This window comes from Limanda limanda, chromosome 22, assembly GCF_963576545.1.
Source record: "Limanda limanda chromosome 22, fLimLim1.1, whole genome shotgun sequence".
In the NCBI taxonomy this organism is placed as follows: Eukaryota; Metazoa; Chordata; class Actinopteri; order Pleuronectiformes; family Pleuronectidae; genus Limanda; species Limanda limanda.
The window spans coordinates 8,842,591-8,867,035 of NC_083657.1; the positions used below are offsets into that span (position 1 = coordinate 8,842,591).

General features: G+C 41.9%; 1 protein-coding gene across 1 annotated transcript in view; it reads right to left on the minus strand.

Moving 5' to 3' along the window:
* Window positions 1-18,069: 18,069 nt before the first annotated feature.
* Window positions 18,070-24,445, minus strand: part of LOC133028790 (adhesion G protein-coupled receptor L3-like) — a 144,576-nt gene continuing 138,200 nt past the window's right edge. The window contains exon 21 of the mRNA XM_061095824.1: window positions 18,070-19,262. Within this exon, the coding sequence (XP_060951807.1) occupies window positions 18,310-19,262 (953 nt within the window). The 3' untranslated portion in view covers window positions 18,070-18,309. The remainder of the gene's footprint in view (window positions 19,263-24,445) is intronic.

Genomic DNA, 24,445 nt, shown 5'->3' on the forward strand with positions numbered 1-24,445 from the left:
ATGAGAACTGCAGCTTCAGTGGTGGCCAAGCAATCTAATATAATGAACACCCTCCACCCGGACATACTCTTTATTATTTTGCTGACGTACGTACTTTCACTTAATAAGATTTCGAACGCAGGGCAGAGTATTTCATTTTAACTAAAATATGATTACTTTGTTTCTGTATTTAAAATTTTCTTCTCATTTCATATACATGTAGGGATCATTTATCAAACAGTCATTGCAGAACAATTCAATACCCGCATCATAAGGACATTAATAAAATGAGCATGGAACAAATCATTTAGTTGTGAAGGAATGATAACACTGCACTCAACTCTAAAGATTATTACAGTTAATTAGTTATAGATGGCACTAGCTCTCTGGTTGGTTGGTTACTCTCTGCCTCTGGGAAAAAAGAAAAAAAAAATATGATATGACACCCAATAATCTGTGATGCGGCCTTGGGCTTACACATAATGGATGAAATATTCATGACTTTCTTTGCGGCGCTAATGCCTCTTGGTTAAAGAGGCCTTAAGAAAGCCAGAGAAAACAAGATTGTCGACAGAGAGAAGTCAAACAGGGCGGCAGTTATCGGTGGTCTGGGAGCATCCACAATTTATTGTTTCCCTAGAGCTGTTACACATAGTGGCAGCTGGATAGCGATGCTACAGTGTGTTCTCTCACGTCTTCGTTAAATAAAGAAGCACAGAAACAATGAGGGAATGCAGTTAATGTGGACATTGCCTGACCATTGGTTTGCAGCTGCGGCACAGGGCTACAACAACAGTTCCCTTCCTTGCCTGGGGGGTGCCAGACTGATAGCAACCCATCATGCAGTTTGCTCCTGGTGTATAAACAAGTCAATTTCCTTCTCTGCAGAGCGGGTTGAGCTGTCAGGATGCTCGTCAAGCGGTGATCTAAACGCCGGCACTGTGGGAGGGCACACGGATACAGATGCTCGCCTCTTTCCTTTTAACAAGGTTCGCTCAATCTGTGCACAATATCTCTGCATATTGTAGCACGTCGGCGTAAGCAGCCTGCGAGTCTCTTGACTGACAATAAAGACGGCCGACAGGAGTGTGTCGAGAAAAAGACGAGGACGTGTTCAAGCCGGAAAATGCAAAGTTGCCCACCGCCGCTGTGGTTACCGTCATCATCAGTATTCTGGGTCACACTGCTCATTTATTTATTTTATTCTGTCTCTCACTTCCCATTCACAAGGTCTGGGGCTTTTCATATCACTCTGTGTGATGGAATGTACCCATTGTTCCCCCCTGGAGATTAAACTCCATGAAATGTCAATTTGAAATAAACTGAGAAAAAAGTGATTCAAAATTCAAGCCAAGCACTGGGGAGGGGGGGGCGGAGGGGAGAGGGAATAGAGAGAAACTGGGGAGGCAGGGAAGGATGGGAGGGGTGGGTGGGGGGGGGGGGCCCTCCAAAATGTCCTATGATGTGTGTTTTGAGAGAGGGGAAATGAGCAAAGTGTGAGAATGCCATAAACATGTCTGAAACTTTGGAGCCGGGTTGCCAAGCAAATCCTTTTTGGTTCCTCGGGCAAAACGGCCATCTTGGAACGAGGAGCGTTTTTGTTCCTGCACATTTTCGGCTCCGGGCAATTGGAGGAACCAGCGACCAGTACATTGTTAAGTGCCACAGGAAGCTTGGGCGCTGGAGGTTAATGAACCCACCTTTTCCATCATCCCAGTGGGCGTTTTTATGGGAGAAAAATTAATTACTTGTGACAAATACACCCGTGCTTGGACAAGCTGCCATTTCTGCCAGGCAGCCTGTGAACAAAAACATTTTTCCAGTGCGGTTATATCAGCCACGGGCGCGCCTAATCGGTGCCCTATGCAGAAACTTGTGTCAACACACAAAGAAGCGCCCAAGCTACATCACTAGACCCACTGACAAAACATGACAGCCCCTAAAAACTGCAAAGTTCACGAGCTCTGACACCGTGCATGCCGTTTCAAGAGTAAAAAAAAAAATACTACACTCCTTCTGCCATTATGCTTCCACCCTCTAGGGGACCGGCCATGTAAAATGACATTCTCCCTTTGAGCCCACTGCTCAACAGTCTTTGTCCCCGGCATCCTTACAGAGGCAGGGCTGCAGGGCTTCAGGAGTTTTCTCTCTCTCCCTCTCCCTCTCTCTCTCTCTTTTACGCAGTGCAGCAAGATGCTGGCAAATTGTAATGAAATCATTTGCTTCCATTTCTCCCACAAGCAATGTCATGATTAAAATGACATGTTTTAGTGTCCCCCGTTAGCTGCATATTGACCCTATTAATCACGCTGCTAAATGCCATTTCCTTACCCGGATCGGGTCAGTTTGATGAACTGTTGCCGGCGTCATGTGCTGGAGAGCGGCAGGGTCTGAAACAGAATTATAAAGCTTAAGAATATGGAGCTTTAATAATTAAGATCATGCTGGCTCGTGATTGCATTCATTCCTCCTCGTAGACACCACAAAGACATGATATTGCATATAAATGAGGCATTAACTCTCGGCCTAAGTAAATATAAAACACAAAGTTTAAAGATCGTCTGACACCTAAAGCCGCAGCTATAAACTAGACGGCGTGCTGACTACAAAACAAGGTGAACTATTCTCTTTGATGATCAGCCCACTGACACCAGTGCATTTATACGTGCCTCGGTAAATGGACAGCGAGGTGTTCCCGAAGGAGAGTAATAATCCTCACGCGTGATTCATGCCGCTGTATGAACCCCGAGAGAGCTAAACAAGAGGAGGAGGAGGAGGAGCGATCTGAACCGAGAAGGAAAAGTACAAAAGGTGACTAATTTAATGTGGATCTCAAATCAAAATAAAGTGGAGGAGGTAATTCAACAAGGCTTTAGACACGACTGTCAGCGGAAGCACTGAAGTATAGCCACAGCCACACAATTAAATAGCTATACGTTTCCTCTAATGGTCGCATTTGCAGGAGGACTGACAAATTAGAATTCAATGAAGTTGTACTTATTATCGCTGGATGCTTGGCTTTTAATGTCTGAGCTCGCAGACAAATTACCCAGAAAACCCACCGCGATGAATAATTTATTGCGTGATATCATGTAACCAACAGAAACAGAAAAAAGGAAAAGAATATCAATATCACCTGTCTCAAAAGACTAAAATAACAGCGATGGATAAGAGCAAGGAAAGCATTCGTCTATTAATTCAACATAGAGAATATGGAGCTGTAAACCTGCCTGACAACAACATAATGATCAGTGCCACCAGTGAAAACATCACCATTCAGCCAACTGATATTTTAAGCATCGCTGCAGCCTTCACACGCTCGAGCGAAAAAGCACATAAATATTGTTGTTGGAAGCCTCTTGCAATATTGCCCTGAACAACACACTGTTTAGACATTTGGCTCAAGTGTGTGTGGCTGTATAGAAAGGAACTGCCATGTCTGATCTACTCCATATATCAAAGTTAAGAAAGTATAAGGAAAAAGTATTAAAAGAGGAAAATAAACAGCGCATTGCCACCTCTATAGAAAGACTACATCTGCCAGCAAAGACGTCGAAAGACTGAGTTAATCTGTAATTTCATTGCCAGTTCATCACATAAACAGTCAAAAATCCATTCAAATGTAAAACCTAATCAATCCACTTAGCGTCTAAGGTAGCCTGTTGGGAACTGCACTTAATTGACACTATTTGTGCAGGAATACTTAATAAGCAATGACAGAGCGCCTTTACAGTTCTCTTAGTGGGACATGCATAATCATGGAGGCGCAGACACAGATGCTCGGGGTGGTATGATGGCATCAGAAGGCTCACTTAATTTAATGCAGGCACATCATTTGTCCTATGGGAGCTTTATCCTAATACAGGAGCTTATTGCAGATTAAGTTAGATACTAATTTCAGTCATCACTCACATAAAGGACACTGCCGGAGTTACTACTGCATGAAATGTACCGCGGGACGTTTATGAAGGTTTTAGATGCAGTTTGTTCCCCAGAGGACGGAGGACATGACCTGCTTGACGGGAAGATAAAGAATTACAAGTTTTCTTCTTTTTTTTTTTATTTGGTTATTCCATATAAAACCCTGGCTTGCCTATAACAATTTTTCACAGTAAAGGTTTATGGACGTTGTCAGTAAAGACGAATATGCACGCTTCACACCTCAATGTGGAAAAACAAGAGAGTCCAGAAATCAGTCAAGGACAACTCAAATTTGATAAGAAACTGGTTTGTGCTTCAACTTAGATTTTATTCTTGTATGAACTGTATTTCCTTCAAAGATATGATGAGGCCTGGAAGGACAAAGGTGGGACTTTCCTCGCAGTGAATCATTGTTGACTCAGATTGCTCCAGAGACAAGGCCGTGTGGTTCACATGAGGTATGGTCTGCTCGAAACGCTGCATCGTCAAAGGCTCCGGAGACTTGTCTTGGTTAGACTCTCCTGGGAGGAGAATACCACGACTGTCCGAGCCACCACATATAAATGAAGAGCCGTGGTTCCGAGCGGAAATAGGTCGTGATAAGCTTTGGAGTCATTACTTTGAGTTAGATAGAAGAAAGGGGCGGGGGGTTTCACTGAGCGTCATAAGTCAGGAGACATCGTAAGGTCATGGATGTTGACATGGGAGGGACATGGTGTTGTAAGAGCATGAAGGAGCACAGCAATGTTACGTGGAACGATTCACAGCAACGACTAAACAAGCTTATTTGGTATTTTTAATGTATTTCTGTACCATAACAACATAGGATTATCTAATATCTACACAATGGAAACTGTTGACAGCAAAGGGCAGATGGAAATCCCAAAAGTCTGTTCAAAATATTAAGAATGCATCAACTGAAGAGATGAAAAACAAGATAAAGCCCAGAGTTAGACTGTGAAAGTCTCTCAGGGGGAGGGGTTGTGTAAATAAACCATTTCAAATCTAGAGAAGTAGCTTGGGGTTTGGATTTCAATGTGCAACAATGCAAAGATGCTCACTTGTATGTCCCTGCTCAAAACAAAGAGCAATATAATACGAAGAGCAACAAATGTATTTCTATAGGTGAGTTTCTACAATTATAGTTAATTTGTGAATTAATAAACACTAGTTCAGGAGTTGCAAAGTAAGAAATGGCACAGCCCTGCTAACTCAGTCGGGAGCTACTTTAGCCTCGGGGTGTTTGTGAACAACTGTCCCAGAATCATTAGAATAAAAGTGACTGTTTTAACTCGCCAACAGATTTGAAACGTTAAAAAAAATGTGCCTCAGGTGCATGGCTGCAAATGAAACACGAGCCGCAAGCCTGTATCGGTCAAAATAAACAGGCACTTATTCCACCAGATGTGTGAGAGAAGGACGACTGGAATGCCTCCAATGAAGAGAAGCCTTTAGTCTTCTAGAAAAAAAATAGTAGAGTTTAAAGTAGTTTTTCTGGATGGATACTTTTTTTTAATAATTGTTTGATTTGAACGTGGAGGACGGACATTACCCACATTAATTATAAATGTTCCTTTTCTGAATATTTAGCCTCAAAAGCTAACAAATCCCCCGAATAACAGTCAGGAATCTGAAGCTGTATACAAATATTAGGATCATCCATTACAACAGTCGGACCTAAAACACATACGTAAAGAATACCACAGAATAAATATTTATACGGTACATTAGATTAATATCATATTTTACAGCAGAGCAGAGAAAACATCTGTCAAGCCACCAAGTCTCCTCTTGCTTTCTCATAATGTGATCTATATATTATACACCCACACACACGCACACAGTATTTTATATATAGAACAACTCCCAACAATAAATCACCTTGATAAAAGTGTAGTAGGAACAATAACGCATATTTCATCCAGAATAGCTGCCATTAACTGTGACATTTGCACAGCCGGGCCCTGAGCATAAAATCAACTGTATTACAAACTGGCTCGTCCTCCTTCTCCATCTGTCTGACAGTTCAATTTCCTGTGCAAAGCTTTAATTTGAGGCATCCTCTCTCTCCACTGTATCTGGAGTGTAGATCCTACAAGGTCATCCCAGCATACAGAACAAAGGGCCATTGTGCAGATATTCATCTGCAGTGTGATTTCTTATTGTACCCTCCTGCAAACCCCAGGTAGGGGGAAAAACAGCTTATTTGCAGAGGGTCACTTTTATCTGTGCTCTCTTAGCAGAGCCAGTGGCCATTAGGTTTTGACAGCTGCTTCTCAGAGCTGACAGTGTGGTTACACCAAACATAAAGTAAGTAAAGGCCAGGAACCTCATCTTAAAACACTGCAGGCCCCCAGGGACCACTTCTTATCTATTAAAGTGATTGCACAGGTGCACTCACAACTACAAGCTTCCCATTTTTGCGATGCTTTTCAAATGGAAAACTTCCAACAACACTGAGGTGCAGAAATATGACGGTCACATATTGCACAAAAGCAACCTATCCAACACAACTGAATGATACTCCCGACCATAGAAGCTGTGCTCCACACGAGCCCGCACACAAACCGAACTGGTGTTTTATTGATTGAGGAATGCGCTTAAAGTAATTGCCTAAGGTCAATCCAGCCAGATAAACTGTTTTCTTGCTTCATTAAAGGGAAGCACAACTGCTCCCTCGGTCCCTCAATGTGAGTTATTGACTCCCAGTCCCATGACATTTTGATACAAAAGCAAAGTCCCACAGATTTTAGATAAACTGATTGTTTGCTGCCCTTTGTCTTGTAAAAAAAAAAATGGCTTCATCGGACTTACTCCCTCTTGTTTTTGCCAGCGAGCGTCTATAAATGCATTTATTTCCACAGACGATGGATGGATATGACTCCCAGCTTGATATAAATCCTTTAGACCTGTGATGAGTAGCAACTGCACACACATTTGGTTTTTCTTCGTCTTCTTGTTGGAAAATTACTCTAAATCCACCAGGTTAATTTGCCTGTAATTCATCTTGTGATCCCCACATTTAATCCAGATTTACAGAGTAAACACTAGAATAAATGAGGTAATTGTTGCCCAGGATTTAAACTGTATTACTGGCACTACTTGATTTCCATACATTACATAACAATCAATGTGCAGACGTGACGCTTGAGGTAATTTATCACGGTAAAAGTCATGTCAGCTTTCGTTTTCATCACAGTTACATCACTGTTAAATGGTATTGTAGCTCAGTCAAGATTAATTAGAAAAAAATGTTCTGCCAAACCACTAACAACGTTTTAAAACAATAAAAACAGACTATCACTGATACACTGTGATGAATTACCTTACTGTGAAAACCAGTGGAAATCAATGACTCTAGTGATAGGTAGAGAAAAACACGCAGTAATTTAAACAACTATGGTGTGCCATAATGTAAAGAATATATCGTTAATACACACCTGGTTTTGGTAATCATGGCTACAGGGTGTTGGAGGCCTGGCGAAAATATATAACAGAGTGTGAGAATAAATTACTTAGTTTAATAAACGCATCAAAACATTCAACATCCCGTGGGCTGTACTACATGCATGAACATTTTATCTCTGTTAACTCCAGATGCTTAATCGATTCTTCAATAAATGCTCCAGCTGTCAAAAACAATATTCTACTGCACAGCCACAGTTAAAGTAGAATTAGAAAGAAAAGAACAGCACTGCACCCCTCCCAACAATTCAGATTACATACATAGATTCCAGCCTTCTGTTACAGATTCAGGTTGTTGAATATTGTCCAGAAAAGTGTTTTTACAAAACCTTATGTTGTCACAGGGAAGTTGACCTTTGACCTTTTGGATATGAAACAACATCCCTGCATTGTTTCATCCTTAATTTAAATATAATAGATGAAAAATGTGCCTCCGCTTCCTCCCGCTATTTAGAAATGAAGCTAAAATATCCCCAATAACCCAAAGTACCGGAAGAATGTACACTTGGACAAACATCAGTCTCAAGAACTACCTAAAGTAGAGGGGGCGGAGTTTATGACTTACGACCAGGATGCTTCAGCTTCACATTTGGTCATGTCGTCCATCTTTAAATACAGTCTATGGTTTTATCTCTTTATCTTTTATCTAATTAGAATACATATTATTTAGTATCGGCCAAAAACATCTAATTAGTTCATCATTTATCCCAGCAGTTCCCTCGTGACTTTCCAGAGACACAGTATGTTTTAATATATTTGAATGGGACTCAAGGACGTTTGGACAACACAAAAACATTAAACCTCAGGTCCATGGCTGTCCCCTGTGCTGAGGCATATAAACCCTTACAGTACATGACATGACAATGCAGCACTATAACAATATTGATTTTGTCCAGCTCTAAATGTACACACACTCCTTTGGATGCTGAACCAATGGAGGTTGTATAGTGAAAGCTTCTCTGAGCGTCTCCAGACACAGTGAGGTGGATATCAGAGTATATAACAGAGTGTTCAGCCTCGTCCCAACCACGGAATCAGGGTTTTTAATGGAAAGATGTTTCACAAAGATGTGCTTCTTCTTGTCTGAGTACAGAGTATAATTTGATACTTGCATTTTTTCTTTCAAAAACGTTTTCAGTCAAGGCTTTTGCATAGAACATAATAAAAAGAACGACCCTCAAAGAAGCACATACCTCCATAATATCTCGCCATAGCGGGTGAAGAATATAATTCCTGGATTGGCGCGTTTATATCTGGATCCGCTCAAAAAAATTGACAGGTGCTTCCCTGGTGGTTCAGCGATCCTACTGAGACAAGAAGAAAAACGGTAATGACAGATTAAATTACCTTATTGGTGGCTTCAATAAGTCAAAACCAGAAAAGAAACAATCAATTTCTTAAGTGGCACCTTCACAGATAAGATACAAACAAGAATTTTCTAGTCTACAGCTGTCGAGGAAACAAGGACGGTGTAACAATGTAAAGCTTGTGGATAATAATGCAGCTTTTCATTGGAAACACGATGTTCATAGTGAGCGATTCTCCTGACTACTTTGGAGAAACACTCGATCAAAGTGAAAAATGTCCCTTTAGAGCTCCGGATCTGATCTGTCTCTTTGTGGTCTGAGGTATAATTTAGATAAGCAATAGGCCTCGGCTCATGTTCATGATCTGATTTCAGAGAGCGAGAGAAATAAACCTACAGTGCGTTTGATCGCAGAAACACTACAATCACAACAATGCTACAGGGCAACGGCAGATTTAGATTAAACGCCCACTTGGGACCCGCATGACTACTTGCAAACGGAAAATTACTTTTATTCCTTGAATTTCTCCAGTTAATACAGATCTTCATATTGGCAACTTCAAACACGTTGCCACTAAACGAACCTGACTGGAATTTGCAAAATTTGACTCCCCATCTTGTTCCACAGACTGGAATTAAGCCAATTAGGAATGTACAAGGGGTGCCAGGCAATTACAGATCTGAATGCTTTGTTTTCAAAACCTGAAATCAAACCTCTTAATCATCGCACAAATCCTCAGACTCTCTGAACCCCTCGTCTAATATGCACCGTGCAACTGTAGTCACTGGTGTAATTTAGAGCTCAAATACCCACTCCTGTGCACAAAAATGGGTTTTCACTACTGTCTTCATTTCTACAATTATCTCAAAGTGTGACACTGTGAAACCATCCATATTAAAAACCAGGAATAAATCAAATAATCCCAATGACAGCCTCTCTCTCTCTCCACATTCGACCAGGCTGCTCCGTGACCCAATTAGAAAACATGGCGATATACAACTTCATCATTTAAATCCCACTGTGCAGCAGTGCGTGCTGGCATCCGTTATGGAACCCGGTGCTGGTATTGGCAGATGCGTAGACATTAGCGAGAGCTTCCCGTTAGGAGATCTCATCAAAGTGCTGGAATGGCTGCAGTGTCCAATCAACGGCATTGGCAGAGAATCCTGGAGGGATTTATTTTTATTACCTTAAACATGGTTTGTACATGCAGATTATAATATATAATATAGTTTCCATAGAATAGCATGTTGTAACAGAGGTCTTAACAGAGGGTATCCTTATCCTGCTTCTCAATGGCGTATCTTGAAGGAAACCGATTTTAATCAAGCAAGGTCAGGAGATTAACGGATCAGCGAGATGGTGTGAACCACACACAGTGATATTGTGAACTAACATCATAACAACTCTACAATCACTTTCAATAATAGTACAAACATTTCCAAAGACACAACTGTGTACGTCTGAGGGCTTTTGACAAGCGGGTGGTCTGGGACCAGCGCACCTATCCCGCCGCGACACTATCGCCAGATTCAATCTACAATATGCTGATTCTATCATAATAAAGAAAATTGGCTCAATCCCTGAGGAGAGGGGCCCTAATAGAAAATAATTCTGCCCTTGAAACACTCCGGGCCCGGCTTTGATTAGATGATGCTATCTTTGTTTAGACTTGAGCATCTGGGGCAGGACCATGTGTTCATATATTTAATTAAAATACCGTTGCCTGCACTGACAAAGGGTACTTATCTCATCAAAGTGTTCACCCCGGATTTTTTTGCTCTTAATTCAAAAGATTATCTGTGGTGATTGGCCGTAGAGAGGTGGGATAGACGGGCGCCGCGGCGAGGATGGAATCCATTGGCCTGTCAGAATACTGGCTCGTGTGCCGTCCACCTTGACGGCAGGCCAGACATCATCACCGCACGCCATCTGGCTCCGAGGCAAAACTATTTTACCTTTATCGCCGCGTCTTTATCATTCATCTAGAGGTGTGTCACGGCGTAATTACTGTGTCATTATGGTTGTCACAACCTTGCACCAACAAAATTTGTATCACTGACCCACCAGAATTGACCCGTGTGTGCCACAACAACATCTCACCGACTGCTGATACACTTTGAGAATGTGGTATAAACTGTAGGGATACAGGCTTTTTGTATTCCTTTTTTAAGTGGAGCAAAACAATGATTTTTTTACGGAACAAATATATGAAGATACCAAAAAACAATAATACAAAAAGCACTTAATCATTACACTGGATTTAGGATTTTCTTTTTCTACGGAGGACAGATATAGATCATCAAATTACTTGTCACTTCATTTTCTATAAACCAATCAATAAGAAGACTGACACTGCAGTGCTTCATTTCACCTTCTCTTAATTAATATCTTTAATTGACTGTCAGAGAAAAATAGAAACTCCATCACGGTGTGAAATTTTAATAAGCAATTTGCACAATTTTCTGTCATCTTAAAAACTCGAAAATGTATCAATCGAGATAATGATCAGCAACGTTGATCATCAACATCAGTTATGACTGTAAGGTTCACTTTTAATTTGAATAAGGAGCATTTTTTATAAAAGTTTTGGTTTCATTAGTTTTTCAATAATATTAATGATCTTTCAAATATCATGTTTAAGTAATAATGTTAACAACTATGTAATTTCAATTATTTAAATAACTAAATGTTATATTTTAATGTGAGGGAAATGCATGGTTTAATTACTATTTTGCAACATGTAAAGTGCATCCGGACAGAGAAATGGGTAAATGATATTTATCTCTTTTTGGTTAATGCCGTGCTGCAGGTTTTGTAAATCAATTACTTAACATCCCTGCTCCACGCCAGCTTCTCAAGGTCAACACGCTGTTACATCTCAGCTCATGTCCAGACTGTAAACACGACTACAGCCCAAGTGACCTAAGAGCTTTCACACCACAGAGACCAGTAACATAAGTAACAGGTGAACCAGCTCGTGCTGCCGTCGTCCTTCTGGTTCCCGACAGCACACTCCACTCTACGACCTGCACTCACACACTGCAATTCCCCGGACGGCCATTACCATTTTCCCGTCTACTACGCGCCTTCTCTTGTGGCTCGTGCACTGAAAATTATCTTCCAAATGAACTCACAGAGGATTTCCTGCGACAGTCACGTAACCTGTTTGCCCCGGGCATAAGGGCCTGTTTGCTGCTCCCTGATGAGCAGGTGTTGTGATGTTGTCAGGCGTTTGAAGGGGCACAGGGTTTCACTGCTGATCCCTTCTGTCATAAAACAAGGCCACGGTGGCACGGGGCAAGGGGTTTTATTTATGTGTGGCCAAAAAAACGTGAGACAAGGGCAAATGGGACAGTAAGAGTTTAAGATGAAGAACTGTGGAGGAGGGGCATGTTAGAATATCTTTAAGGATGACATTAATGTGACAGGATAAAATAATATAAACACGTGAAGTGACTGAAGGTGTTTACATTTAATCTGGTTAGTTTTGGTTTCATATTACAGACACTTGTAAATTGAAAACAAAGATCAGCTTCGGCCACTTTATAGGCATCACGTCTCCTAGATTCAACTGGTAACCATGGTTTTCCACCATAGAAAATACCAGGGCCAAACTATTTTACTGTTGTTATGACAGAGTGCTCCTGCAAACTGGTCTCAGACGGCTTCTCCGCTTATGCAAGACCACAGTTAATGTTGTTTTTAAGGGGAAATTATCCAAATTTTCATGATACTCAAAACTTGCTCCCAAAAAATATTAATTAAACAAAATCCCTGATAAGTGAGAAGAATTTTCATCTCAGTCTTGTTCATGGTGACTTTCAGTGTTTGTATATTAAGCCACAGTGGGTTCACCCTTGTTTTGATCTTATTAAACATCCACAAGTGACATTTAACTTCCAACGTGTTTTCCACCTATTTTTTTAGAACCCAATCCCATTTACCGTAATACCAGGAATGGACGCGCATTCCCTTTTCAAGGTGCGGCTGGCGCGACGGTGTTTTTACCTATGGTTTTTACACACGACGGACGTCATGTCCGCTTTGTTCAAACTTTCCTCCCCATGAGAAACTTTCTATCTCGTTCTTAATGCAGCAAAACAGGCCGCTGACACTCAACCGGTAAAATAACTCGTGTGAGTTTCATATCATTGATAGAACTTACCTGACATCTTGAGAGGCTCCAGGAGAAGAACACACAGGTGACACCAATCAGATACAAACAACCCACAATGCATCACTGTCTTTAAACAAATAACGGTAACAGGAGCAGATGATTGTGAGACTGTTTGTGTAACTTAAACAAAAAGTATGTTAAATATAGTAAGGGTCTAAACAACCCTTGTTATTTAATTCTTTTTAGAAAATGTTACAATTTATTTTTTAATCCATATCTGTTTTCAGATATTTTGACTAATTGGAGATTTTCTCAGGTTTAAAATGATGCTACCAAGGACAGTATAACTCCACAATTCAATAAAAAACAAGGTTACTATTAAAATGACAAATTAAAGAACATTATTATTCCCCCTCAACACCAGCCCATCATGTTTCATCTGTGCACGCTTAAATCCTGCTAAAAAAATGTCTAATAAACTAAAACATTAAAAGTTGCAAGATATGGCAGAAATATTTTAAATTAAATGATTAACATTAATATAATAACAAACACACATTCTTAATTTCAGGGTTATATGCACATTAATATAATGGAAACACAAGTATTAAAATCATATTGAGTTTCTGACAGTTAATCTCCTTGAATCTGACCTCTCAGAGTAAACTACAAGTTTTAGTTTTTTTTTTGGCACTGGATCTGAGATGTTCCATCTAAAAGTCAGGGAGTTACTCTCCCAGTGGATCCTGAGATGTGCCTCTTGGTCAAACTCGGAACATCTAATCTTACAAATTGTCTTTCCATTAAGTTTTATACAGAAATCCCACAGGCCACTGACACAAAAAAAAAGCATTGCAGCGGATTGGAAGACCAACTCCCGAGTGAATTGCAGCTCTTACAAGTGAACAGCCGCACACCTACCTATACTTATCAGCACCCATAACACCCCCGCCACCTTAAATCAATGTTATCTCGACGAAAAATCAGTGAGGTATTTCTCCTCATGTGTTCAGGCTGTCAAGCTGTCAGAACGCACAGGGAGCTGGAAATGACATTGATTCACCTTTCAATTGAAATTCTGCCAGGCATTCGGCCATTGATTTTTTCACTAGAGGGCCAGAAATGAAATGTGCCGTTTGATATACGACGCGTGAGCCGTACCCTATACATTGTGGTTCACATGGCATAAGGGTGTTTGTCTCGCCGCATGTTTTTAATTCACATGCAGAAAGTCAAACATGCAGACCCTTGTCCGCACAATACACAAACATAAATAATCAAACTGCTCACGGTCACACTTTTAAATGGCGGACAACAGTTTCCCTATAGAACAGACAGCTTACAAATAATTAATATTTAATACTCTACTGCATTTTCTTGTGTAAATTAGTGTGTAAACTTAAAAAAATACCTTATATCCTAGTTTAAATCTTTTCAATGTGTCATAACCTTACCGCAGACGAATAAAAAAGACAAAAAACGTGTTTTTAAAATGCTAATGTATCAGATTATGTCGACTTAAAAGGAAAAGTAAAGCGGATGAGTTCAATAGCAGTTTATGTTGAGGATAAGGTAAAATAAGGAGGGATGCAGGGAAAGTGGAGAATGCCCTCAACTGTCAGTAACAAGGATATCTTCCATCACACGGATCCTCTAAAGCTCGCCAGAGGGAACTTCAACTGGGGCTTATAATGTGTAGTTCATACTGTTTTTAATCCTCTAAAGTAAATGGAATGAACCCACAGGTCCAACATTAACAGGAAGATGGTTGTGTCTTCCTATTATAGCATTTTAATGTTTTATAGTCGCCTACATTTTAAGAGTGTGACAGGTTTCTGGGAAAAAAAAAAAAAAGAAACTGGCACAAACTCGGTTTATCGATTATTTCTTTGGGAGCTGCACGGTGCTCCACTCTGAGAGCATTGAGCACATGTCACCACTAAGTTTGTGGTTCGGGAAGTAAGCAGAAAAGCTTTAGTAATTAAGGATTTATCTAAAGTGTGATGGCTTAGCCTCCGAAAAAATCAATAGGACGTCCACCTGTGCTGCTCAGAAATTATTCTCACTTGGGCGAGAGAAAAAAAAGTGTGAATGAAGGATAATGTTTGATAAAAAAAAAAAGAAGTTACACGCTGACTTCGTTCTATGGATTTTTCTTCTTTGTGAATGGGCAGTGAGCCGTAGTGCTGCTTATTCCCCTCGGGTGCTTTGTGCCACGCAAGCATGTTCCTGGGCAGCGTCAGTGCCCGGTGCAGCCTATGAGCTTGCTTAACAACTCATCAAGAAAGTGGATATAGGGGGTGGGGGGGGGGTCAGAGTCACATCTTCAGCACATTTCACAAACTCGCCCGGGTTTGCAAATGTCAGTCAAAGTGATGCGGCGTTGACAGCCGGAGCACTTTCTGTCCAGCCGAGTCATATCTGGCGAGCGGAGATCCGGAGCTGCCTCCGTCTTCTGACGCAGGATCCAGGCTGAGCCACACATCCCAGGCGAGTTCTCACAGTGACTCAGCTTTTCATCACAGTCACAGCTCTGTATTCAACAACACTTAACATGCACAGTGTAGTAAACATAAAACAGACACACCTTGTAAAAGACGAGTACAAAGTGAAAAACTACGATTTCAACTACACACACAGTTGTGCATCTAGAAAAATAGGTTTACTGCTTTATTTATATAACATTTAAATGGAAAACAACTCTCTTATTATACATTTTCACTTTTAGTTCCTTATCTGTGTGTATTGGAAACACTGGGATTAAAAAAGCCATTGTTTAATTTGTTCATTCAATTTCCTCGATGTGATGTCAAATGCACAAATGACACTATTAAGAGAACAACCCAAACATTAACACACATTCAATTCAAACTCGCAACAAGCTGTAGGTCAATCTCTGCTCCCCACAGCTTTCAGCCACTACACCGCTCGTTGAACAGTTGGTCGAGCAGACACAGAGCAAGATTAGCATCGGTTTTGGGTGATGTACATTCTATTAACTTCACTTTGGTCTCAATCAAACATTTTACATCGTGGGTCCGATATTGAACGTTTGTTTCTTTGTTGTCTGGGGCTGGTTAGGTTGTACACGTCTGGTTTTACTGATCTAAACAAAAAGTGTTTGCTGCAACGTGGTGAGAATGAATAATAAGACTGAACCTAAAGAGTGACATTACATGACTTTAAACCAAAACAATAAGGTGTATGGAATGGAGGCTTTAACTGCTCAATTACAATTAAGGTCTGATGTTTCTGTGAGGAGGTGGCTACCTATTGCAGGATACCTCTCTAACTGAGGGGAATCCTGTGGTACAATGGAATGTCTTAACTGTCCATTTATTTATTTATTCATTTATTTATTATTTTTCACTAATCAGTCTGTCATATATAATTTGTGATGTTGTCAAGGAATGTTTGTGTTTCTCTTCAATAAAGTTCTAAAAAAAAAAAAAAAAAAAACCAAAACAATAAGATATAAATGCTTTATAAATCTGAGGGAAAACAGCAGAGTCAGGGTATCATTTCCTTGATGACACCCTTTCCCACATTCAAGTCAATCAATCAATCAATTCACATTTTTTATTATCAGATTTCGTTTATAGTGGACCTAAGAACAGCGGTTACAGTAAGTAGTTGTGCGACTGAGAAGCTCCCGTGGCACAGAGCGTACTTACTTCTCTTCTTGTCCTCGGCCAAGATGAGCGTCCCCGCTGTCCTTCATGCTTCCCTGCGTGGCTGATCAAACTCATGTCAAACACACAGTCTCTGGAAAGAATCGATTGGTTACACCAGCGATGATATTGAAATATTTATTACAGCTTATGAAATCAACTGCTTCTATCGTAAAGCAGACCAGAGCATACAGAGCACATCCACTGCTGCTGGGCCAAGTGTATTTGGCACTGAAATAGACAGAGGGCTAATGAGGGAGATTAACTGATGATTGAAAAAAAAAAAGAAAAGAACTGATCGCTCCATCGTGTGTCGAGGTCCTTCACTGGTATCCGTACAAAAGTGATTCCAAGGCCCAGACAAAACTTTCCCCTCCGCAGCTTAATTATGAACCTTAATCAGGGATTTATTTGTTGGTAAACAAGTTTCACTGTTACAACAAATATTAGCTATGCCACTCAGCTTGGAAACCAATACAAAAAGGAATAAATAAGAAGCCATGAAAATGAAAATAAAAAGGTATTTGTGCCGCTAAAGTAACCTCCGCTCGCCCATTTATTACGGTTCAGTTGAACAAATAAATAAATATGTTTTCTCCTGGAGGAAGATAAAGAAAAACACTTCCAGTATTTCCTCACTCCAAAAGCTCTTTCTTTAATAAGTAAAACAGCCAACTTTCTTCTTCTTTTTTTTTTTTTTGTACAAGTGCCTAGTGCTCGTCAATGTTCAATTTGTTCTCTTTTTCGGAGAAGCACAAGCGTTTACTGAATGCCAATAGAGATGCAGAATGCACAATGAAACCTTTCTGAGGGATACCTGTTTGTGTTATTTTTGTTTCTATTACGATGATTATGTGTGAAAAGTGATAAAAGAGGAGAAAGAAAAAAAAGAGAAAGAAACAGACTTTTACCAGAAACCCAGACAGGCCAGCACAACAGAACAAAATTTCTCCTAACCACTACATTTACAGAGACAAAAGGGTTTTGCTCGGAACAGAAAAAAAAAAAAAAAAAAGCATACTATTATGTGCAATGCTAGTTATCTGTACAATTACATAGAAATATCTCATAATTCTTGTATTAGTTTTTTTCTCCCTCTTTTAACAACTGTTATTACAGTAAAATGAAAAACAAAAAACAAAAAAAAAAGAACAGCTATGCCTGAAAGCATACGATCAATAATTCCTTCGTGGTAATTGTCCAAAATGTTTTTTTTTGTGTGTTTCTCGATTCTCCTTTCTTTTTTTTCTCTCGTTGAAGGGACACTTCAGCAAACAAAATGTGCTGCAACTCACCAAAGAGGAAGAAAATCTTTCAAAAAGTCAATATAGATACAGAAGAATAATAAAATAGTCCTTTTTTAAATTTTCCATTTATTATGGTGAAGTCCGTGATTTAGACTTGTATAGTTGGTGGGTTTGGGTGGGGTGGGGGGCTGTGCAGTTCCGTTTTCGACTGTCATACTGTTCATCTCTGAGACCTAAAAATCCTGCTCGAGCGATTGCCTCTTTTCACACCGAGACAAAACACGCCAAACCACACATGGTGTCTGAGGGGGGTGGGGGGGGGGGACACAACATCAACAGATTCCCGCTCTTTCTAACCAAATATAGTCACGTACTCGCCCCCCAAACGTCGCAGTCGCTATCCTGCTTGTGGTCGGCAACAGCAAGAGTTCAGTTTGTCTTTTCGCTCCGCTTCAGTCTTCAGAACACTGAATAATAAGAAAGGCTACCACTGCCAACGACTGATAGAACAAGAGGACACGGAGGAGGAGGAGGAGGAGGAGGAGGACTACGGTAATAGGAGGGACACTATTGGGTGGGTTGTTGTTGTTGTTTGGGGCCTATAGGCTGGTGACCAGGTGCGAGGGCTCCTGGTGGGCTTCTTCTGGGGATAGATCCTCTTTGTTCGGCGGCACGATGAAGCCATCGCTGCTGCCCCGCCCTAGATGGTAGTAGGAGTGCAGCTGGTGCAGGTGGTTGCGCGAGCCCAGGTTGGGCATGCTCTTGTAGTAGACGTCGTCCGAGCTGGCCTCCGGGCTCTTGGCCTCGCCGCCGTCTTTGGAGCTGTCGGCGGACCCTGCGGACACATCGGGCAGGCCGGGCAGCATGGGCATGCTGGTGTACAGGGAGTCTCTCTGGTGGTTGTGGGTGGGCGACGAGCCCTCGTCCTCGGTGTGCTCGCTGTTGAGTAAGGGAAAGAAGCTCTCGCTGTTCTCCTGGGGGATCCTCCTCCGGGACGAGGAGGAGGTGTTGGCGGACGTGTAGGGGTGGTGGTGCAGGGGCAGGGGCGGCGGCGGCGCTGACGGGTGGAGATGACTGTGAAGGTTGTCCACTGCCTGCAGGGAAGGGGGCGGTCTTTGGGGCAGCAGCGGGGCGTGGGACTCCTCGCGGATTAACTCCAGGCCGAGGCCTTCGTCATGGTGCGGGCCAAAAGTTGAGTGGTCGTCCAGGCTCAGCGCCACGTTCATGCCCATGCCCACTCCCAAGCCCATCCCGTAGCCGCTGTCCTTGCCGCCGTTGCTGACATTGTTGACCAGCTTATTCATGAGGTTCCGGTTCTGCTCGGTTGAGCGCTCGTGGGAATTGTTGAGGTAGGAGGGGATATAATTGGAGGTGAGCTCTTTCAGGATCTTCTTCTCCAGGGTGGTCTCCTTGTGGTTGTAGCCCCGGTCAATGATCTGGACGCAGTCGCTCATGTACTCGGCGCTGGCGATGCTGTAGCTGTTGCCATGGTTACCATTCAGTGGTAGAGTATCCATGACACTTGTATCCCGGGCATTGTTCAGGATTCCCTCTGGAATGACAGACATGGGTCGGGTGGGGGGGTAGAGGGGGCGAATGAGAAGGGTGAAATCTGATGGGATGTAATCGCCACAGCTAAATGTCAGCCATCTTTACAAACACACACATTACATCCATCAAACACTGTGGCGCTTTTATTCTGAATCACATCCTGACCCCTCGAGCACTCTCAGCACTTTGTGTCATCCCCATTTCTATAAAGTGCACTCAGTGGAAATAAAGACCCTATAGCATTTGGATTAGACGAGACATAAAGCACTGCATTTACATTAAAAGCCTTTATACTGTACTTGAGCATCATAGACACTTACCTTGTTATGGAGGGGAAAAAAATAAAATAACATCCTCTAAGACCCAATTTCACTTTTCATTAAATTTAACTGATTATTCTTTGGCAGTGATGAAAACAGAGATAAATGTGCGCCACAAAAACACACACACACACACACAAACACGTAACACCACAAGTCAAAGCACGGCACGGCACGACACAAAGCAAGCAGCGACACAAAAAGCCATGCATTTCACACTTCACGAAGTAAACACAAACCAGTGCAACAGCTTGAAACTCGGACCCCAGCCATATTGTCCCATAGGAGCATTGCAATGTAAAAATATGCATCATTCTAACCACTCTCCCCTGTAGATTTAATACTTTATCGATTTTCACGCTATCAACTTCGAAGCCAAATTTTGGACGATAATTCAAAGCACCTCAGACAAGGACGTCCGGCTTGTTAAAGGCAACGCCGGGCCCCAGCAGTGTGAACTCCTGAAAATTTGACAAACAATTCCCCGAGACCTTCAAGAAGTACATCGGCTCCAACAAAGTGAGCAGCGGGAGGAAGGATAAATAATGACTAAGTGCGCGAACGGAGAAGAAGAATACGGATCAATTTCTATCGACGCGTCTTCTGAAATGTTGAGGAGAGTCTGAACGTTGGCTGTAATTGGATTAACTTATTCAGTGCGTGATATAAAGCGAGTAAAGAGAAGTATCTCCGCTCATCGGTGGAATTCACAATGCGATTCTTTGGTGTCTGTTTGAAAAGGTGAGGGCCTTGTCATAAGCGTGCTGCTAATCCCCAAAGGAGGTACAGTGTATTTTTCTATTTACCCTCCCGCCCCCCTTGTCACCATTGAGTGTAAAGAAAGTAAAAGCCAAAGTCAATTACATTTGATAAGCAATGTTTAGTTTGACTCCCATACTTGTCTCTCTGTAGGGCTCTTTTAGGGACAGCATGAGGGAAAGGAAAGAAGAAAAAAGAAAAACACAATAAGCATAACAGTGACAGGTAGAAAGAGAAATGTGCACATACACATATGCTGATGAGGCATCGAGAAAAATGCTCCCAGAATGCATTTGTTTTAAGTCACCATGCAAAGTTTCCCCTGCAACCACCGCAGGAAGAACCACAACATGATGAATTAGCATTTCCCTCCTCCCGGATATTTATATTGCATCTATGGCAATGCTGGTGAATTACGGCCTCATGTAAAGAGCTCCGTTGCAGCACTCGTACAGTGCACATAAATTATACTCTGATCAAAGCTCTCGGGATTTTTCTATCTCAGTTTTACAGACTCTTCAAATCACCGAGATCTCATACTGAATGCCGAAAAGCACTGATCTTAGAATACTAATCAATAAGTGGCTCATCAGAGGTGCTGTCTAATAGTCAGATCAAATTTTTGGTGTGCTTAAGAAAATTTAAAACTTCCTCCTGAAGAAGAAAGTCTGCAAAATAAAGTGTTGACTTTATGACCCACATTCTGAATATATTAATTCCTAATCATTACAATTAAAAGCTTTAGGGTAGATTGAGTTTTGGAAAATATTTAAAACATTGAGAGAATCACATTAATGGAAGCTCTCGTGGGATTTTAGGGAGAATCAGGGTTCAATGACGTCGACCCCAGAACAACAGTCCAAATGCACATTAAAAAGAAAGAAATGCCGGCACTTAAAACAAAGAGACAGAGGACATGACTGACGAGCTCCACTGACGACATTAGAGCACATTTAAGATAAACGGCTGGGGATGTGTCCTGCTCCCACAGGCACTCATTGTTGATTTCCTCTTTTTTTATGTCGGCCAATCAGCCGTGAAAGAGTGTAAGCGAATTGCACGCCCCCTGACCAGAAGCCAGGACACACCTACAAATGAAAAACCCCACGGATCAAACCTGTGGGATTTTTTTTCAGCTAAAGCTGCAGTTTGTTAACACACAACATATTTGGGCAGTGTTTTTTTTTGTTGCTTTCTTATTAAAGCCCTGTAAAACCTCTCGAGGGTGAACACTGGACTTTCTGCTCAAGTCCATAATTTTTAAAATGTCCAATCAAAAAGTTGTTTTTTCCTTCTCACAGGACAGAGACAAAACCTCGTAGTTTTTCCAGGACATGGAAGAAAGAAAAAAGAAAAACACTGCCCCGGACACAATGTTAAAGAATGAAGAAGAGGCAAGCACACCTTGTGTGTTGTACATGCCCAGAGGGTTGTTATAGACTGCCGATTCCCCAAGCAATGTATTATAGGGATTGTTAGTGCCATGAGGACGTAGGAGTGCATTTGGTATAAGATGGTTAGCCATAGCCCCTGGAGCAGCCAGAGAGAGACAGGGTGAGACAGAAAGAGACAGGAGGAGGAGGAGAGCGGAGAGACAGAAAATAGATACAGACAGAGAAAGAGAGAGAGAACATTCATATCAGTTAGGCAGATGCAGCTGAGCAATGACAGCCATTAACACCCAAATGATCACATGATCATTAATGTGAGTTTTTTTTTTTTTTTATGCTACATGAAAGTGGCAGAGCTGAACTGACATGGCTAATGGGACCAATGGAGAGTGTATCAGATTTATCGCTAATGCCGGCCATTAGTATTAAGCCCATTTTCTGAGCTCCACATTCAGGCAGCATACCAGTGTTAACAGACAGGAAGTACAACAACAGGAAAGACTGGAACAGGACAGAATACAACAGCTTCTCAGGACATGGTTGTTTTTTTAAAAAGGCTGACATTAATAAGAAACAGAAAATATGGTGTTTGAAACTTTCCCTGCCGGAGTAAAACATCTGTAAAACATCAGAGAGTCCATGTGGGAATACTGTGAGGGGGTGTCAGAGCCAGTGGGCGTGTCGACGATGTTTTAAGCGACGGACGCAATGCGAATATCTCAGGATGAGAAAGAGGCGTCAAACATGTAGAAGACGCCAAACAAAGACGGCAACTTGGAACGATTTAAGAGCTTTTGGCGAAAAGTGCCCGACGCAATTGTTGACGTTCTAAAACCAAAAACTCAGCGACATTTTGTGCATCATTTGCTTCCTCTTGCTTTCTCTACCCCTCATTTTAATGTAAAATCTCCAGCTTTGTTCTTCATATATGTCATTGTTTGAAAAATAACCGAGACTAAACTCAATATTTACATTACTGCAAAGTTATGGAGGCGTAGCGAGGCCTTGCAGAATTTTCAAAGTGCTACATGTGCTACTACTCTAAACTTCATATTTACAGGAATGGAAAGTTTTCCCACGAGTTCGTGCATCACTATTATTATTGTTTGAGCCAATCTCATGAGCCTGTGTGCTGTTTAATTTCCATCTCTCCACAGAGCAAAGTTCATATTTGCCCTCATTCTCTTTCTGCTGGAATAACCTCTGAATAATAAGCTTGGTGTCCTCTCTTTAGTCATGATGGTCATTAGTCTGCCGCGGCTCCGCCTCCCTCGCACACATAACCCAACACGGGCTTGTTTTCTATTTATCTGCCACATGTCCTCACACGCTGCACTCGGTGCCAGGATCTCGCCGGGGATGACTCATCGGTTCCCCCGACCACATACTAACGCGGCGGAGCAACCTTCACAGTCTGAGCCTTCGTGATTAGCCGATTTCGAAGGCTGCGATACTAAACACCAATGCTGCAGATTCACTGATGTTTGTTTTTCCTCACTGGTGAGAAGAAAAAAAATGATTTCCAAGCGTTTGAATACATTATGCGGAATATCAAGCAGGAAATGTTTGTGACTTGCATTCACTTCCTGTTTACAAGTTGTTTTTTCTCCCCCTCTCTCCTCCTGTGAACATGATATGATGCTCTTATTTTTAAAGAAGCTCAAAACAAGACTTGTGAGGGCGATGCATGTACGTGTGAGTCCAGAGCCGGGTAAACATCTCCTATCTGAAGAGGCAGTGCACAGCGATTAGACCGCACCGATCATAGAGGGGAGATACATATGAATATTACTACAGCCATCTTTTCAGACTTACTTTTTGATGAGAATTTTAATTGCAGAATTATTTACCGTCCTGGAAGATTTAGCTCGGCGAGAGGATTAATAAAACGATTGCGTTCCTGCTGATTCGGGCTCATATTTCAGCATCACTTTAATTCTAGATTAGTAATAATTAGGGCACATTATGTTTGTTGCTTGGAAATCAATGTTCGACTGAAAAATTAAAAAAAGTATGTTGTCGCTGCCGCCGCTTGCCCTAATTTTCAGAGTATTGCACAAACACCGGCCCCCCTTTCAAATCCTCCCAGCGACAGACACCCGCTCCCCCTCCCCCCCCGCCCGCCTCCGCCGCTCGCTGTGTTTGTGTTTGAGAAATTGGACCGTTTCCAAAAACACACTGATTGTGCGGCAATAATCCTGAACGCCGGGGACAAAGTGAACACGGCGACGCTATCGAGATGATTGCGTGACGCCGCGCTCGTCTCGAGTGGTTTCGGATGCGAAGGTGGCGATGGAGAGGGGGGGCGGGAAGCATGTCTGATTCTGTTTGCATCTGTTCCCTATGACACTAAGGATTGCACCTAGTAATACACACTTGAGGTCCTGGTGAGTGTCGTTTCTACCAGATCGGGAGTAGGGGTTTTAAAGTGGGTTAATAATTTGGAGCTCCGCCTTTCGTCTTTATCGAACTTCATAGATTTTTTTCTTTCTTCCTCTTTTCCGACCCCACCACTGGCTCAGCCCCCCCACCATGGATAAAAGCTGGATCAGTTGATGGTGCTAAGCCGAGCGCCTAATTACTGAGATCTCTGAAACTTCCTCTGTGTGTCAAACATTAATCCATCATTTTAACTATGTATTAGTGTCGACGCATTGCAGGCGCCCGGAGTGGAATTAGACCCTGAGCTGAGTGGAACTCCAAGCCTCCAGCGA